Genomic DNA, 17580 nt, shown 5'->3' with positions numbered 1-17580 from the left:
CCGTCCTCTTTGGAATCTTTGCGACAAGAGCTGGCGGCGACCTGTTGCTATGGGGACTAGAAGGCGGGGACTAGTGACGAGTAAGTATGCGACCGTGATGTCAAGTGCGCGGACGTGGCACGCGGCACCGGCGAGATGTGTGGTCCCGAGCGCACCGGCGAGGCGGTGAGTGCAGAGTTCGGGAGCGCGCGGGAAGAGTGACACCGCCCCCGTCCCATGGATGGAGCCCCCTGTGCAGCCCTGCGCGGACCCCGAGCCAGCCTGGCTCCCACACAGAGGACCCCGGCTCCCTCCGAGACCCAGCCCCGCTCCCCCCCTCACCCGGCGCCATCCGGAGAGCCTCGCTCCCCCTCTACCCACTGCTCCTTCTCTCAGATCTCCTCCTGCTCCCTCCCTACCCTCTCCGTCCTTGACCTCACCGCTCATTTTTGTTTCTCCCCATACCCACTCCTCTCAGACCCCCTGTCCACCCGATGGAGACCCATCTGCTTCCTTCATTTAAACTTCTGCTCCCCATACTCATCCTTCATCCTGCCCCACTATGGAAACCTTGTGCTCCCATATACTTACTCTTCTTCCCAACACATAGATCCCCTCATTCCCACAGATTCTTGCCCTGCCCACAAAGATCCTGCTCCTCCCCCCATCACCATAAATTCCTTGTTCTTGCCTTACACCGACCATTATATCCTCCCCACCCCCCAAAAAACCCAACAGCTTGTCTTCTTACCTTCTTCCACCTCAGCCCTCCACACAGCTACCAGTCCCCCTGCTGCTCCCTGCTTTTCCCCGCCAATCCCCATACTCTCTATGCCCATATTTGCCTCTGGCTCATCAAGTTTGGTTTGGGGGAAAAACACTTTTTTTTTTTTAATTTCGTTATTGCTCTGAATATTTACAGGAACACAACACATGTCTGAAAGCTTTTTGACACTGGAAATGTTTTGCTCTAACTTCAATCTGTGAATGAAACCTAACTATTCAAAAAAGTTAAAAGAGAAATTATGAGATTGTCATATTCTTCTTAGGTCTATTAGGAAACAACTAGTTATAGAACAGCCTAGGGAAAGAGGAATGGGTGGAATGCCACTCCACTTCTAAAATGATCTTAGCATCCATAACCTTTCATATCTTACACTGGTCCAGCTCCTGACCCTCACAGAGACCTGGATCCCTTTGACACTGCTTCTGCCCCACCTTACTGATGCCTCTCCTTTTCTTACACTGATTTATATGGATCAGTATATGTTGGGCTTCTTTCTGATTGCTATTTCCAATCCCTATATCTTCCCTCTTCTCACTCTTTCTCTTCCTTTGAATGACACTGCATCCGACTCTCCTCTCCTTCATATTGCTATCATCTACTCTCTACCCCTCTGTCCCATTGCAAGGTCTGCCATGCCAACCCCCAGCCCTGGCTTACCTCCTAAATCTGTTTCCTCTGTTCCAGCTCTCACCCTGCAGAGCATCTCTGGTAGAAATGCCATGACCAGACTGACTTCCTCCATTAGAATCCTTCTGTCTTCTTTCAGTTCTGCCATATTCCCAGTTAACAACTCTACTTCTCCAACCTAACCTAATTTCACGCCTTCAGTTTGAGCTGCCTTTTAGCCCTTTGACTCTCTCCGCAAACCCTCCACTTCTCTCTGCACAGGATCTTGCTGATTTATTCCAGGAAAAAATCAACAAAGTATGATGTGACCTTCCCCCGCCTTTTTGCTTGCCTTCCCTTACTTCCCTCCTCCTCCAAACACTTTCTTCCTTCTCCCTGGACACAGATGCAGAGGTTAACACGCTTTAGTGTCTTCCATCTTTTTAAAAAAAAAAAAAAAAAAAAAACCTACACACGATCACACTTGCCTGTTCAACAACTGCTCAATCTCCCTTTTATCTCTGAGCTCATCTGATGCCCTGTTTACAGTTGCTGCTGGAGTTCCTCTTCTCTAGTTCTATCCTAGATCCTCTCCAGTCTGGCTTCCTCTGTTACTCAACTGAAACTGTTCTCACCAAAATCTCTAATAATCCCTTCTTATTCAAATCTCAGAACCAGTACTCCATCCTCATTGACTTGTCAGCCACCTTTGATACAGTTGACCATGCTGCTCTTCTTGAAACCTTGTCCTCTCTTGGCTTCTGGGACTCTGTCCTCTCCTGGTTCTCCTGCCTCTCTAATCAATCCTTCAGAGCATCCTCCTCATCCATCCTTCACCTTTCTGTGACAGTTCCACGGGGCTGTCCTTGGTCCCTTCTCGTCTCCCTCTGCACCTTATCTCTGGGTAATTTCATCTGCAAACACAGATTCAACTACCATCTCTGCAGGAGGCTCACAGATCTGCCTTTCTAGTCCAAATTTGTATCCCTCTGTTCAAACTAAAATATTAGCTTGTCTCTCTGATCTCCTCTTGTGGATGTCTGTTAGCACAAGCTCAACATGGCTAAAATAATGGACCTTATTATTTGTGGTAATAAAGTTTATTATTACTTTTCCGCGATTTTCTGCTGTTGCCAGTGGCTCAAAGTGGGGGCTCCCACTGTTGGCCACCCAGGGCTGAGAACCGGGACCTGAGGCTGACAGCAAGGGCTCCCACTGTCAGCGCCACGCACAGTGGGGCTCCCGCTGTCAAAATTGCGGTAGAAGCCTAATATTGCAGCATCTGCAATTTCTGCAATATCGCAAGTTAGGTGGGGCCTTATGCACCATCCTTTTCTCTGGCCTTGACAAATGCATTATTACTCCATTCATATCCATTCAGAACGTTGCTGCAAAGACGGTTCTTTTAGCACGTCACTTTGACCATGCTACCTCACTCTGTTCCCTCCTTCTCTATCACATCAAGCAAAAGCTACTTGTCTTAATTTCAAGGCCTTTCATGGCCTATCCCCACCCTACCTGTCATATCTTGTTCTGTATCAAAAGATCAACTCCCATGATGCCAGTCTCCATCACCCACTTGTTAAATATTCAAACAAGCACCTACATATTTTCTTCCATGTTGCCCCATGCTTGGGAGAAACTCCCCGTAAACCTCTGCAAATATATTTCATTGTTCTCCTTCAAATCCGTCCTTAAAACCTCCTTTGCCATTATGCCTATAAAACACTTGGCATCTATCTTTTTGTGCTGTGTTTGTACAGTGCCTAGCACAATGGGTTCCTGATCTAAGCTTAGGGCTCCTAGACTATGGTAATACAAATAATAAAGATAGAAAAAACTGTTATTGGGTATTAAAAATGGGAGTAAGTGGAGCTCTAAACTATCTGAGGGGGGGCTTAGTTTGCCAGAATCTAGAACTTTCTAGATTCTGCCAAACAAAAGTAGAGCATCTGATAATATTTCTATATAGAGCTGGCTAGCTCATCTGTTTTTTCAGTCTTTAAATTACAGTGTTGAATTCACTAGATGTTTGTCATTCTAACTGTAGTAAACATGGAAACTTCTGATCAATATTGCAGACAGATGACAAGTGTCTGTCGTTACCAAATATCAGTATATGAATTTATCTTGCCTAAATTTGAAGTGGTAGAAAGCAAGTTATTGATTTTAGTGAAATGATTAAATTCTTATAGGTTAAAAAGTAAATAGCAATATACAAAGAATTCTTGCTCATGAAAAAATCGGTTTCTTCAAGATTAAATCCATCATTGAATGAAACTTTGTCTATAGAAGTCAGCAGGAGAGTAGAATATTGAGGTTGCTGAGCCTGCCAGTGAGAAACTTTTGGTGCCATCATCATTGAAATGTAGCTACAATTTATTAATAGTATTGTAGTAGCAATTTGTCCCTGTTCTACGCATTCCAGCAGCATTTTAATATCAACTTCTTTGAGAAGCAGTCAGTTTTTCTTTGACGGCCTAAAAATGACAAACATCAATTGGTGATTGTGCCATAAAAACAACTGAAAGTCAAAGTTTCAAGCCTTCTTGTATGTTACCATCACCTTTAATGTAGCACAAAATAAAAAATTTAAAGAGTGTAGCATAATATGAACAATTTAAAGAAGGGATTGAAGCACTTCTCATTGAATATTCTGGAACAGACAGGTCTGCTATTAGATGTTACAAATGTAGGGGGAGAGGAAATTTAAAGGAAGGGCTAAAAGAATAAACAGATATTATGCAAGGTGATTGATCAAACATGAAAACGATCTAATAAAAATAACAACCAACCATACAGGGAAAAATGTTTCTTCTTAATGCTATTGATTCTACATCTGAAACGAAAACCACAGAATATTGTATTCTAGTTGCTGAAGATGCCAGCCAGTAGAATATTGAGAAAAATAAGTCAGATATTTTTGTCATTTGTTCTGACAGTAAAAATGAAATGAAAGGATGAGTTCTTAGTACAGTCACCCTAAATTTTTGACACATAGTTGTTCAACACTTGTTGAGAAAGAAATAATGCCGAGCACTAAGGCACATTATGGAAGTCCAAAAGTATGCAGCCATTGTCATCAGAATGATTGGTTGTTTGAAAAAGGAGGATTGATGTTTATAGCTTCCCAATGGCACTGGTGGAAGACTTAGGAAGATGGTGTCTATATTTGCGTCCAATTACCATAGATAGCTGCTATTTGCACTGAGCACAAGGATGACTGAGCAAAACAAAGCATGTATTTTACACAACAAGGGACTCTGTAAGGAGGTATTAAATTTATAAAAACAACTGTTGGTTCTATTGGGACAGAGAATAACAGAGTATAGGCAGGTGAGACTGCTGTTGCAATCTCAATGGAAATCTGTCTTGATCTAATTAACAAAATTTAAGCCAATAGGACAAAATTTAAAAAAAAAAAAAATTCATAGAAGCAGTGGAAACTTAAAGCCCTGCTACAGGAAGAAGAGGCTGAAACATGGCTGCTAGATCATATTGAGAGTTGTTCCTTTTTCTTCTAGCAATTTTAAATTGAAGATCCAGAATTGGTCCCTAAATCTACATTTGCAAAGAAGTTGTCATTTATTCCATCAGATTGCTGGAAATTCTGGCAGTACTATCACAGAAGAAGGAACTGTTGAATTCAGAATCTCAATTTTAAAAAGACCTGCACTTATGTGTAACCAGCTCAGCATCCAAAAGAGCACCATTTTTCCTGCGTTTCTAACGATTCTGCTTAAAACTTAATCATGAGTTATGTGCTGAAAAAGTAAATACACTGGTAAAAGTGTATTTCTACCTGAAGTCATATACATGAAAATTCTAGGAATAAGAATTAGGATTCTGGAAACTTGATTTTTTGCTTACAAAACTGCAAGCATTTTATTTTGGACAATGGGGGTTCCAGGGATGCTGGAACAATTTTTATAGTGTGGGTGCTGCTGATGGAAACTATGTATTTGGTTTCAGAGTAGCAGCCGTGTTAGTCTGTATTCGCAAAAAGAAAAGGAGTACCCGTGGCACCTTAGAGACTAACAAATTTATTAGCATAAGCTTTCGTGAGCTACAGCTCACTTCAGCTGGAGCACCCATGGAGTTGGCGCCTAAGGCACTACTTTTGGCTGGTTAAATTTAGAAGCCCTTTTAGAACCAGTTGTCCCTTGCGGAACAACCGGTTCTAAAAGGGCTTCTAAATTTAACAACTGGTTCTAGCAAACCGGTGCGAACCGGCTCCAGCTCACCACTGCTGGGATCCCACATGCTCCTCTGCATGGGATACATGGAGATATGAATGAGACTTTCTTGCCCTGGGATACTGTGATGGGGTGTATAAGCCCCACATTGTGGAATCAAGAGTTTCAAGAGCAGTCTGGGCCCAGAGGGCTCCACCCAGCCACACCTGCTGGCAAGCTCACAGGGGAGGCAAAGATCAAAAGGGAGCATCCCCAGCTCAGTCTAGGCAGAAGGAGGAAGGGAGCAGTCCTAAGCTGTTGGCCCCTGCAGAGAACCCTCAGGAGCTCCCATTGCTGGAAGTAACCCTGTTGCCAAGTCACCAGAGGCCCCTGTGGTAGACCAGGAACGATAGGCCATAATTGAAGGAGAAGAGCCTCTGCATCGCTGAGAGGCAGAACACCCTTGAGAGTCCACAAGCACACCTTGTGGTGGCTTTTGAGGGCAGATGCTGTGGTAGGAGGTGACCTATGGAGCAGGCTTGCTGGGGTCCTTCCCCAGGCCTGTGTATCCAACCTACAGTCACAGGGACCTGGTTTTAACTCGATCGAGAAGGGAGGGCCCAAGTTCCCCTATGGCCCCACAGACAATACCATCTCTCCCCTAACCCCCAACAGACACTGCTGAGGTTTCTATGTGGTAGAGCTGAAATAAGGTTCTGCTTTGCAAGTTCTGTTGCCCTGGGACTTCCTGTTCCATCCTGACTCTGAGGCAACCTTGGTCCTCCCTCCACAGTATGAGGATTGTATACTTAAATGCTGAAGAGCCAGAACAGCTGAATTCATTTTGCCTCAGTGCTTTCACCTTGGTTGTACTTTAAATTTTCTCTCATTTTTAATATATAAATCTGCCCTGTGTTGATTTTACTGCAGGGGTTTGTGGCTGGTTGTGAGTATTTCCAGCTTAAATAATGACAGCTCAGTTTTGGCAGAGCTAATGCTGTTGAAATGAACTTTTGTCATTCTGTTAAATGTTTTACAAATTTATTGATCTCAGTTGAACATTTAGTTGTCTGGAACTTGCCCCTTGTACTTATGGCTCAACTAAAGACCTATGCATGCATGCTTGTCAGCACTAGAATCAATGATAAACCCAAACTCATAAAGAACAGCTAGCGTGAAATTTCATGTGCCTCCCTGGTCAACTAGCTTGCGTGATAAATAGTCAAGTCATGTTAGCTGAAGGTGAAGAAGAGGTGAGTACAGTCTCAGTCTTCGCTGTCACAGCTTCCCAGCTATTGTAAGCTGCCTGTCAGGAACCTTTGGAGTGGAGGAGCAGTTGTGTAAGTCTTGCCTCAGGTGTGTGACTAACTTTGCATTTATACTACAAATAATTATTACTGCATCTGATAAGGGGTAGGCAGATAGCAAGATGAGATTAATTCTGCTGATCTGCTTATTATACCTACTAAATTGAACATTCAGTCTGTAAAAAACATGCTAGTATTCCTGTTTATCCTGTCTTCTTTCTCGCCCCTCTAGTTGTTCGTTTTTCTCCCCACTTGTTGCACCTTGTCTTAAACAAAGATTGTAAACTCTTTGGAGCTGAGACTCTTTTACTCTATGTCTGTACAATGCAAAGTGCAATGGGGCCCCAACCAAGTTGCATACAAATTAATAATTCATTCCCAGGCATTAGTGCTTTGTCAACATAGAGGAGGAGAGACCAATTTGCTTAGACCATAAGATGACCTAAAAATCTGGAGAGCCCCGACCACAAGCCAAAATTCTAATGAAGCAATGGGAAACAGTTGGTATGCTCTGTGTTGGAGAAATAGCAATCCCTTGGGCAAGAGTCATTAGCATAGAAGCAGAAACACACCCTGAATGTCTGCAAGATTATCAAATGGCCCTATGTCCATGTTCTATGGACTATTTGAATAAACTATTCATAGAATGAGCTGCGGGAGAGGTTACAACCAATAACAGTCCATGCAGGTTAAAAGTTATTGACTTTTAAAAAAAATGGAAAATACATTCCTGTTTCTTAGTACCTAATGTCTCCATCGGTTTCTCCAGGAGAGGAGATTTATAGCTCTGCCCCAGACTTCTCTCTCTGCTCCTTCAGCCTCCCCTTAACCCTTCCCCATCTGTTACCACTCTTCTCCATTCCCACTTTCTGTCTTGCTTACCCAACTCTTCCACCACCTCTCTCCTCTTACTCTCTCCTTATCTTTTTTAAGACTGTCCAACTCCCTTCCACTGAAGTGCCACTGGGCTGGGAGCACTCCACACCACTTAGCAGAGAGGCTCAAAGTGGCTCTGGCGTGGCAGCACTTCAGTGAGGAGCGAGGGAAGAAGAGTTGACAGATTTAATTTGGGGGGTAGGGGAAGAGAGCATGGAGAGGCATGGAAAGCTGGGAAAGTAAGGAGAGAGCAGATGACTGAGGAGTGGGGAGATGTTCAAGGGAAGAGGTTTAGAAAGGGAAGGGTAAAACAAAGGGAAGCTCTACCAAAAAACTGACAATAGCCAATAGTGTTAATGTGGAAAATTAGTAGATTATTTTCATACTAAATTTCTAGGGATTATACAAGGATGTAGGTATCACATGCATCTGTGATGTAATCCAAAGCTTCCGCAGCGTGGCTGCATCAGAGATACGACCTGAGGCAGGTGCATGGATTTTATTTGTAATTCCTTTCAGTAAATAAAATAGTCCTGAGCTGTATTGTGCTAAGATAGCACCACAGCTACCGACCAATCAAAGAGCAGGATTTCCTAATGTGACTTTATATCATATTACGCCGTGGGGCACAGAGCAGTTCCTCATATTCTCTCTTGACAGAGGCAAGAGTCAGGTAAGGATCCTTACAGGAGAGACAGACACTGGGGCCAGAAACAGGCAAGGATCCACAGGGTGGCAAGTGCAGGGACAAGGAGCAGGCAAGACTCTCAAGCAGAGTAGATGGACATGCACACAAGTGTGGGTGGGGTGGACAAACAGGTCCAGGAGGAGGGTGTGAGGGAGGATCTGGAGGTGGATGAGTTGTGTTGGTGTGTTTTATATGCTAGGCAGGAGTTCTCACAACAATTTTTTAGTGGCCTCAGAGTGCAACCAACAACTCTTGCTGGTGGCCATGCTGACACTTTACCCTAAAATACTATTTAACTTTAGGAAAAACAAATAAATATGCACATATACATGTCCAAATCATTATAGTTTATTTATGTAGGGTTTTTTCAGACTTGGTAATAAAAATAATGTACAGTGGTCTCTATTCTTTACTGGACCTAAACAGAATAGGAAAACCAGATAAGGTGCTTTGCGTGGTCATGTCTTTTTGTTGTTGTTTGTTTTGCTTTTTTGGTTGCTTTTTAAAAAAAAAAAACTTGCTAAGTAGTCAGTCTGCTGCTGTGAAAAGTGATATTTGTATGCTTGTTAATATCACTTTTCACAGCATCCTGGGAAAAATTAAGCCTTGGATAGGAAGGTGGGCAGGGAGGCCGCGGGACCCAGGGATGATGGCCATGGATGGTGAGCCTGGGTCCAGAGCCTGCTACCATGTGAATGAAGCCTGAAGCCTCGTAACCGAAGCTTCCTCCCTCCCCTGGGAAAGTGGGGAATTCACCAACTGCCTGCACCTCTAGGGTTTGTGTCTCCAAAGGGGGGCAGGGCCCAACCCCCACTGGTGGTCCTGCGAGAGGGACCACTGCTCCCCGCCTCCCATCACAGCCCAGGAGGCTGTGGTTGCAAGAAAAGCTTCTGGTGTCTGCATGCGGCCACAGTGGCCATATTTGAGAAACACTGTGCTTAGGGTACTTTTGTTATATGTGTTTGCAGTGTGGCCCTGACAGGGTTCTCTTGGTGTTGCTCAATACAAATAATAAAGACAACTATTATCCTCCTGTTTGCTTTAACTAAGCACTTGATTAGTGACTGTGCAGTTTCTATCCTGTGTCTCCTTTGTTAACATCTCCTGGCAAGACAAGCGTGCAGGGAGGCTTTAATCACAGAGTGGAGGGGTAATGGGAGGGGAAAGCTGCTGAATCTTGATACCTAATACTAGGTCATGCACTTGGAAGATGGTGAATAATGTTGGCATATTATAGGCCATGTGAGCAGTTTTCATTCTGCGAAGGAGAGGAAGATACCATGGTCAAAGCATAAAAATAGTTTGTCCTAGTTTGGCTGGTTTTAAGCAGAGAACTCTGTACCAAGAGGGGAGGATAAACAACCAACTTATAGGCAAAAAGCCATCAGAGAAGTCTGAACACTGAGAGGGGGCTGAGAAACTGGGGCCAAGTGCGCATCACCATTTAGTCTCCCCTCCTGCAGCACAGATCCCTCTGGGGACCACTGTGCCACTGGCAGTCCATGCCGTTTACCCTCCCATACACTGATCTCTCCAAGCAGCTGCCATCAGCCTGAGATGAAATTCTCTTTGTTTGTGGTACTGAATGACATTTGTGTTCTGTGCCAGGCCAGCATCCCATATGTGGATGTCAGGATGGAGAGATCCAGCCCTGAGCGCCACTGACATAAGGTGTGAATTCAGCTGAGACTTGAGCTATCAGGAAAGTCCCAGGACTGTAAATCTGATCCGGAAGTCCAGGTGAGAGAGAAGATTCTGTGTACAAAGTCAAGATTAGGTACCCTGGGACTCAGTTTTTAAATGCTCCATGCTGATGTCTGCAGTAACAGAGAGGAGAAATTAGTTAGGTGCAGTTGCAGCACTTAGAGGGAGAGCCCCTGTATCTAGGGTGGGGATAGCCGGGAGCACCTGCCCTTTGGGTAGGGGCAGTCAGGATAGACATCTTTCTCTTTAAGGGTGGGTATCTTCTGTGCTGGGCAGATGCCTTTAAACAGAGGTATGAAAGAGAAAGATGTTGGTAACCTCTCTTCCTGTTTCACTCTCCAGGAGGTCCTGCAACTCTGTGAACGCTGATCCATACTCCAGCTGCCCCAAGATTTTCTTGCAGGATGGCAGCTACCTGGCTCGCCATCTTTCTAATGCTGGCCCTTTCCTCTATCTACTGCATTGTTTCCCATCCAAGCCCAGAAATGTGGTTTCAGGGTCTCTTTCCACCTAGTGTGTGCCTTGTAAATGCCACTGCCAACATCTTTTATGGCATCATGTTTGACGCAGGAATGCACCGGGACCCGAATTCACATTTACACCTTTGTGCATAACAAACCCAGGTAAGACTGAATGGCAGAATTCCAACAAATAAGACCAGTTCTCAGAGATCCAACCTGCAGGATTCCACACCCTGATCATATTGTCTTAGGCCCCAGCTGCCTTTTCTCCTCATGCACCATCCGAGAGTTTGAGACAGCTGGGGTAGTTTCTACTATCAGTCCCTAGATCCAAACTCTGGGTGGTGGTTGTTCTCAGTGTGTGGTGGGGCTTCACAATGCAACTCTCTTCCCTGTTAATCTAACAAAGGCTGTTGACCTTCTGGGCATAGAAAAAAAATTCTCGGTTTCCAAACGCTTTAATCTGGGCAGTTGTGTAAGGGGAATAAGTCTCACTGAGGCTTGGATGGCGTTTTCATGTATTGTCCTTAGGAAACTTGATATGTTTCCTTGTATTGTAACTTGATGTGTTTTTAACAGGTGGTTAGTGAATTTGGAGCACAATGGGCACATTTTGTTAAATCTTTCCCTGGCAAAGGAGGATCAGTGTTTGTATTGGAAAGGGATGGTTGTTATCTGCAGGGAGATATAGGGGATGGTCATCATGGATGATCTCATGTGAAATAATCTGATCCTAACTTTGAAGCTACAGAGCTGGTGGTATAGGCTTTCTCATGTGCTGCTTTGTTTCATTTGTGCAGAGCAGCCTCCAGAGCTGGAAGGGGAGATCTTTGAGTCGGTAAAGCCAGGTCTTTCTGCTTATGTTGATCAGCCTGAAAAGGTAAGACTCTTCTGGAATCTCCCATGTTCCCTGTAAATAGGTCTTCTCATCTTAATGCCACCTGTAATTTACTTAATATGATTGACTGTATCTAATGGTTAGCACAGGGAACTGGGAGTCCAGATTTAAGTGACCTATTCACACATCTGTCACTGAATGTCTCTTTGACCAAAGTCACTTCACCGCTGTGCCTTAGTTTTCACCCCTCTCAAATGGCAATAATTACATCTGCCTACTTCACATGGAAAATGTGAGGTTTGTTTAACTATTTCTAAAGTTCTTTCAGATCCTCTGATTTAGAGCAAAGAATAACTACTATTATTAGGGGTGGAACTTATGCTTTGTAGCAGAGTTCCTATTCCATAGTAATTTAAAACATGATTTTATACTATCAGTATCCATATTCACTCTTTTCTCTGTAACTACTCAAACGTGATAGTTAAGTAAATGTTCCATTTTCATTTACTAGTAACTGTCTCAATTTTCCTTTTGGGTGAAACTTCTCAGTGCAAAGGTGAATTTCTTTTCCTTGGGAATTTTGAGGGGAAACAAATCCTGCTTGAGTTATATAGTGGACCAAGAAAGAAAGAAAGAGAGAGAAACTCTTTCCAACTGTAAAGAGTTGCTTTTTTGTGCATGGAAAATTCAGACAATGATCTATAAATGTAAACCTTTGTATGCAGCGAGACTTCAGTGAGAAATAGTTTTCTAATAAGTTTTGGTGGAGGAGAATCAATACTGAAGCTCTAAGCAATATAAAATTCATTTTCAGAAATGGACAGTACAATGTTCTATTACACTTTTACCTAAGTAATTGCTTCAGGCACTGTGACAATTAGGAATCTGTATGTACCACTTATGAATTTTGTTTGATATTGCGGGCTCTTTATATGTATCTGTGTTAGACTGCAAACTCCGTTTTGGATGTGGGGTTCTTTATCTTCTCTGTTCTCCTGTTACTGACATGACGGACTGAAATCCAAGGTGTAGTGATGCATGACTAGCAATAAATTGGGACAATCCTCGATTGAAATACAAAAACCCTAGACAGTGGACTGGCTTCCAACCAGAAGAACTGGTTTGTCAGGGAGAGATGACCTGACAATAAAGTCAGCTGAGGAGGCAGATCCACAAGTCAATCGATAGAGGGATTGGAAGGTTATAAAAGGGCAAGAGCGGATCTCTTTGGGTCTTGAGCCATTTCACCAGTTCAAGCTGAGAGAAGCTGCGGCAGTAGCCTGATGAGGCGGGGGAAACCATGGCTACTTGAACACAGATGTTTCCCCAAGGACTGCTAGGGAAATGATGAGCTAGAGAGAGAGGCTTTGCATTCAGGGATGTTTGTTGTTAGCATATATATGCTGTACTCTCTGTATGTTTCTCATGCCTTAAGTAAAGAACAATGTTCTGTTCAAGTCCTGGGCAAAGTCTGGATTTGTTAGATGCAACATCTACCATGTGACATCTGGAAAATGTAAACCATAAGGCTCACACCTTTGGATGGAGTTCTGGGACAGGATATGTTTTAAAGGTACTGGGTTACCTTTGGAGTCAGCACTGATCCTGAGGAGCTTACGGCAAGTGGGCTGCGGGGCTCCTTTCCATGAAGGAGTAACAGACAGAGTTGATGCCCAGGAAATGTTGCAGAGAGGCAGAGGGAAGAAACAGTGTTGCAGTCTACTGAGACCCAGGAAAACACATCGCGGAGGGGGGGAGGTTCAGTATATTCCCTCACAGCAATCTGGTGAGCCAAACTAGATTTGTGACATGGGGGAGAATGTGATAATTTGGGGGATCTGGCTGTGCCTTCTCTGTTAAGTACAGAGCAATGGTATTAGAATTCTGTACACAGTGTCTGTGTGCATTATGTGTTACACCTGTCATGTGGCCCCTGGAAGAGAGAACCAGAAGGCTCACACCTTTGGTTGGAAACCTGAGAGATGGTGTATTTAAGCTACAGGTGTATTTAATCTAGAGGAGTCAGTGTTGATTCAAGAGGCTAGGCAGTTTGCAGGCCAACCCAAATCCAACAGGATCCAACTATAAATGTCAGGGTCGGGTCATGTCTGAAAACAACCAGGCTCAGATTTTGTGATCTCTGATCACTTCCTCCTGCCCTTGGATTGGCGGCAGCTGCTTGCTCTGCTCCTGCCAGTTGCTGCCACATTGCTGCATTCTAGGTGTGCCATGGAGTTAGTGTGCTAAGTCACAGTGCTCTTACTCCATGGCGCACATAGCGCGGCAGGGCGGGCAGCTGGCATGAGTGGGGTATGCAGTCACTACCTTGCTCATGCCACAGGCAGGAGGCAGCTGGAGATGGATCAGAGCACAGGGCATGGGGAGTGGGAAGCCCTCATCAAGTCAACCCCCAAAGGCAAGGCAGCTGTGGTGCTGACATAGGTTTAGGGCAAAGTGTCATGATTGGGTTGAGTCTGAAAACAACTTGACGCTCTCAGACTCGGTTCAGGTCAGCTGTGGTGTAGTTGGGTTTGGGTCAGGCTTTAAAAACACACCTGAGCAGATCTCTACTGCAGGAGTCTCCGCTCTCAGGACAGGGTGCTAGATGGAGGGGTTTGCACCCCAAGAGTCTGCCTAAGTGCTGTTTAGACTCCAGAGGCTTAAAACACCTGGGGTCCAATGACTGGATTCCCTCCACAGCAGTCTGGTGAGCCACCAGCCAGGGAGCCTGACCAGGGTCTGTGACAAGAACAAATAGTTGCTCGTCTCCTTAGTGCCTCAGTTAGAGGTCTGCTCAGGCCTAATTTTAAAGCCTGAGAGGTGCTGCAACCCTTCAGCAGTACTCACTCCGTAGCACAGAGTGCAGCAAGGTGGTGGTGGTGGCTGGCAGGAGTGGGCACACAGCAGCCACTGCCATGCAAACCTCATGGGCATGAGGAGGAGATCATAGATGACCTGACCTAAGCCTGAGAGTCAGATCCCATTGGGTTCAGGCCCTACTTATGCAGCCCCAAAGATAGCCAGCCATGCAGAAGCAGTTCCTAATACACAGGCAGCAGCCCTATTGACCCTTTTCTCCTCTCTACTCCCATGTTAGTCATCCAGCTCATCTGTAAAAATACAGGTGGCCTGAGCCACTGGTAACCTTCATCTCCACCTTGAAGAGCAGTGCATTCTTCTGGTGAATGGAGAGCAGGGAGTGTAGAAGAAAGAGGGAAAGAATTCCATAGATTAGAGAACAGACCCAGAAACAGCTCGGGAGGGAAAGAGTGAAAGTGGACAAGAAGAAAAGCAAAGGCAAGGTGAACACTAGGTGTGGGGAGGTGGTCAAGTTGAGCTCCACTAAAAAGGTTTGTGAACCACCATCCTAGATTAATGAAACATTAAAGTTTCAAAATTAAAATGAAGTTAAAAATGTATACGTTAAAGTTTCCCGTGACAATGAGACAGCAGTTTCCCAGGTGTCTTGAGGCTAAAGCACAGGACTTGGCAAGCAAGAGATCAGAGTTCTATTCCAGAGATTCATTGTGTGGCCTGGTAGAGTAATCTCCTCTGTCTGGACCTAAGTTTCTTATCTCTGAAATAAGTAGAATGTTTATCTATCTCCCAGGATTGTTGTGGGGGTTAATTCATTGTTTGTAAAGGTTAGGTGCTAAAGATGGACAAATTATTATTATTTTGAAGACTGGAAAAAAACCCAAGCTAGTACTAATTTCTGGTACCTGTCCCACTTTTCCAAGCATTTTCAAGGACAGTTGTCAAGTGTCAACAATAAAAGGAAAGTAATTTTGATCTCTGTATCCTGCCTGCTGGACCCATGTTCCATTGTACCCTGCCAAGAACTCACTCCTTAACGTTAAGCTGACAGAATTACAGGTACTTGATTTACCTGTGTACTTCTTTGTTTTGAAAATCACTTCATTCCAGAGATCAATACACATGGATCAGTTTGTCAACCTCTCAAATGAATGTATGGGCACCTGTGTCCTTCCATTCAGCTTTGAGGAGGAGGAGACTGAGACAAGGAGAAGCTGTAAACTTGTGAATTCCACACCCAGTTCCAAATATACTATATGCTCACTGTAAAAAAATAAAACAAAACAAAAAAATCACCTCCTTCTGATGTTTGTTTTTATTATCATAAAGGATCATTACCAATAACCCTTGGCGTGGCTGTCCTACGCTCCTTTCCCTAATCCGTCTCCCCACCAGAGGCCTACTTCCACCTTTCTTTAGATTCAGGTGATCTTTAATGAATCACAACTGCCTCAGTGAGATGGCAGCAATTAACCTATCAACAGGGTAGGGCAGTAGGAAAATCAGAGTCAGTCCTGGAGTAGGCCACCAGGTTCCATGCATCAGTGGCCTTACACTGGCCCCTCGGTTTAATGGGTGCAGTGGTGACAGCAAATTTATCAGTTTATGCTGCTAAATTCAATGTTACAGGAATGCATCTTCAAGAAGAGACCATGTGAGTAGGAAACTTAAATCCAAAAAGAGTGAAGGGCTTTTTGGATTTATCATAGAATTATAAAAATGTAGGGCTGGAAGGGACCTCGGGAGGTCACCTAGTCCAGCCACCTGTGCTGAGGCAGGACCAAGTAACCTAGACCCTCCCTGACAGATGTTTGTTCAATCTGTTCTTTAAAAACTGATTTTGGGCAATTGTGTGTGTTTGTTAGTGTGCTGTCCCAGCTCTACAGAGCTAGCAGACCTTTACTGAACTGCTCAATAAATTTACAGACTCAGTTTTAGCAAAAGCCCCGGAAAAGTTTATCGTTGATGAAGCACAGTAACAGCTCCTGGCAGACTTTACAAGGATACTAAAACATGTATGCTTGTGACAATGGATGCAGCTCAGTCAATGGCGGGACTTTTACTGCTCCTAGGCTGGCCAAAAATACTCCTCTAAGATCCATCTTATACCCAACCAATACAAACGAGTTAGTACTGCCCCTTTTGACGTAGTTAGTTACTGCCTCATGACACTGCTAGTTATCACCCATCATCTTGTACGTGTTGGTTCAATTAAAACATTTTTATTATGTAGTGTTATCTTGACCTTTTCTTTTAGGAGGGGTCAGTGGTTCCTGTTATCCTTGGGGAATGTTTTTGTATCATCCTTGATATCTGATGTTCTGGTACCACTTGATATTGGGATGTGTTTGCATGAACACTCTGTGACTAGCACTTCTTAAGAATGTGTTTTTCTGCAATATCAGCCCTGTTCTTGCCAAATTCTGTAAGCAGGTCCTGCCTCATACCAGGCCTCTGATACAAGGGCTTATGTCTCAGGCTCAATTCCTACTACAACAGGGATTCCACAACCTCCCTTGGAAGCCTGTTCCAGTGCTTAACTATCCTTTTAGTTAGACAGTGTTTCCTAATAGCTAACCTAAATCTCCCTTGCTGCTGGTTAAGCAGATTACTTCTTGTGCTACCTTCAGTGGACATGGAGAATAATTGATCACTTTCCTCTTATAGCAGCCCCTAAAATATTGAAGACTGTTATCAGGTCCCCCTCAGTAATCTTTTCTCAAGACTAAACATAGCCAGTTTTTTAAGCTTTCCCTATAGGTCAGGTTTGCTAATCTTTTATCATTTTTGTAGATTTCCTCTGGACTCTCCAATTTGTCCACATCTTTCTTAAAGTATGCCACCCAGAACTGGACACAGAACTCCAGCTGAGGCCTCACCAGTGCCAAGTAGCATGGGAAAATTACCTCCTGTGTCTTACATATAATAATCCTGCTAATGCAACCCAGAACGATATTAGCCTTTTTTTTTCTGCAACTGGATCACAATGTTGACTCATACTCAATTTGATCCACTATAACCCCCAGATCCTCTCAGCAGTACTACTGGCTGGCCATTTATTCGCCACTTTGTAGTTGTACACTTGATTTCTCCTTCTTAAGTGTAGTACCGTGCACTTACCTTTATTGAATTTCATCATGTTGCATGGGTCTGAAATCTCTGATTTGTCAAGGTCATTTTGAATTCCTATCCTGTCCTGGAAAGTGCTTGCAACCCATCCTAGCATGGTGTCATCCACCACAGATTTTATAAGCATATTGTCCACTCCATTATCCAAGTCATTAATGAAAATATTGAATGGTACCAGACTAAAGACAGACTCCTGCTGGACCCCACTAGATA

At 44.0% G+C, this 17580-nt stretch overlaps 1 protein-coding gene and 1 long non-coding RNA gene across 2 annotated transcripts in view; one reads left to right on the top strand and one right to left on the bottom strand.

The window, feature by feature from the left end:
* The first annotated feature begins 67 nt into the window (after positions 1-67).
* ENTPD5 (ectonucleoside triphosphate diphosphohydrolase 5 (inactive)) overlaps positions 68-17580 on the top strand; it is a 39800-nt gene continuing 22287 nt past the window's right edge. Inside the window, 5 exon segments of the mRNA XM_038406432.2 lie at positions 68-165; positions 10027-10158; positions 10465-10694; positions 10696-10741; positions 11381-11463. Coding sequence (XP_038262360.1) covers positions 10527-10694; positions 10696-10741; positions 11381-11463 — 297 coding nt within the window. The 5' untranslated portion in view covers positions 68-165; positions 10027-10158; positions 10465-10526.
* Positions 5420-16750, bottom strand: LOC122460555. The gene is made up of 4 exons (XR_006281928.1): positions 16599-16750; positions 8154-8159; positions 5603-5605; positions 5420-5454 (listed from the first exon to the last, which is right to left on the bottom strand). It is a non-coding gene; the product is annotated as an uncharacterized LOC122460555 (long non-coding RNA).

Source organism: Dermochelys coriacea, chromosome 6 (genome assembly GCF_009764565.3).
Source record: "Dermochelys coriacea isolate rDerCor1 chromosome 6, rDerCor1.pri.v4, whole genome shotgun sequence".
In the NCBI taxonomy this organism is placed as follows: Eukaryota; Metazoa; Chordata; order Testudines; family Dermochelyidae; genus Dermochelys; species Dermochelys coriacea.
Note: the sequence above shows the minus strand (reverse complement) of the source record. Positions and strands in the feature narration are given on the sequence as shown.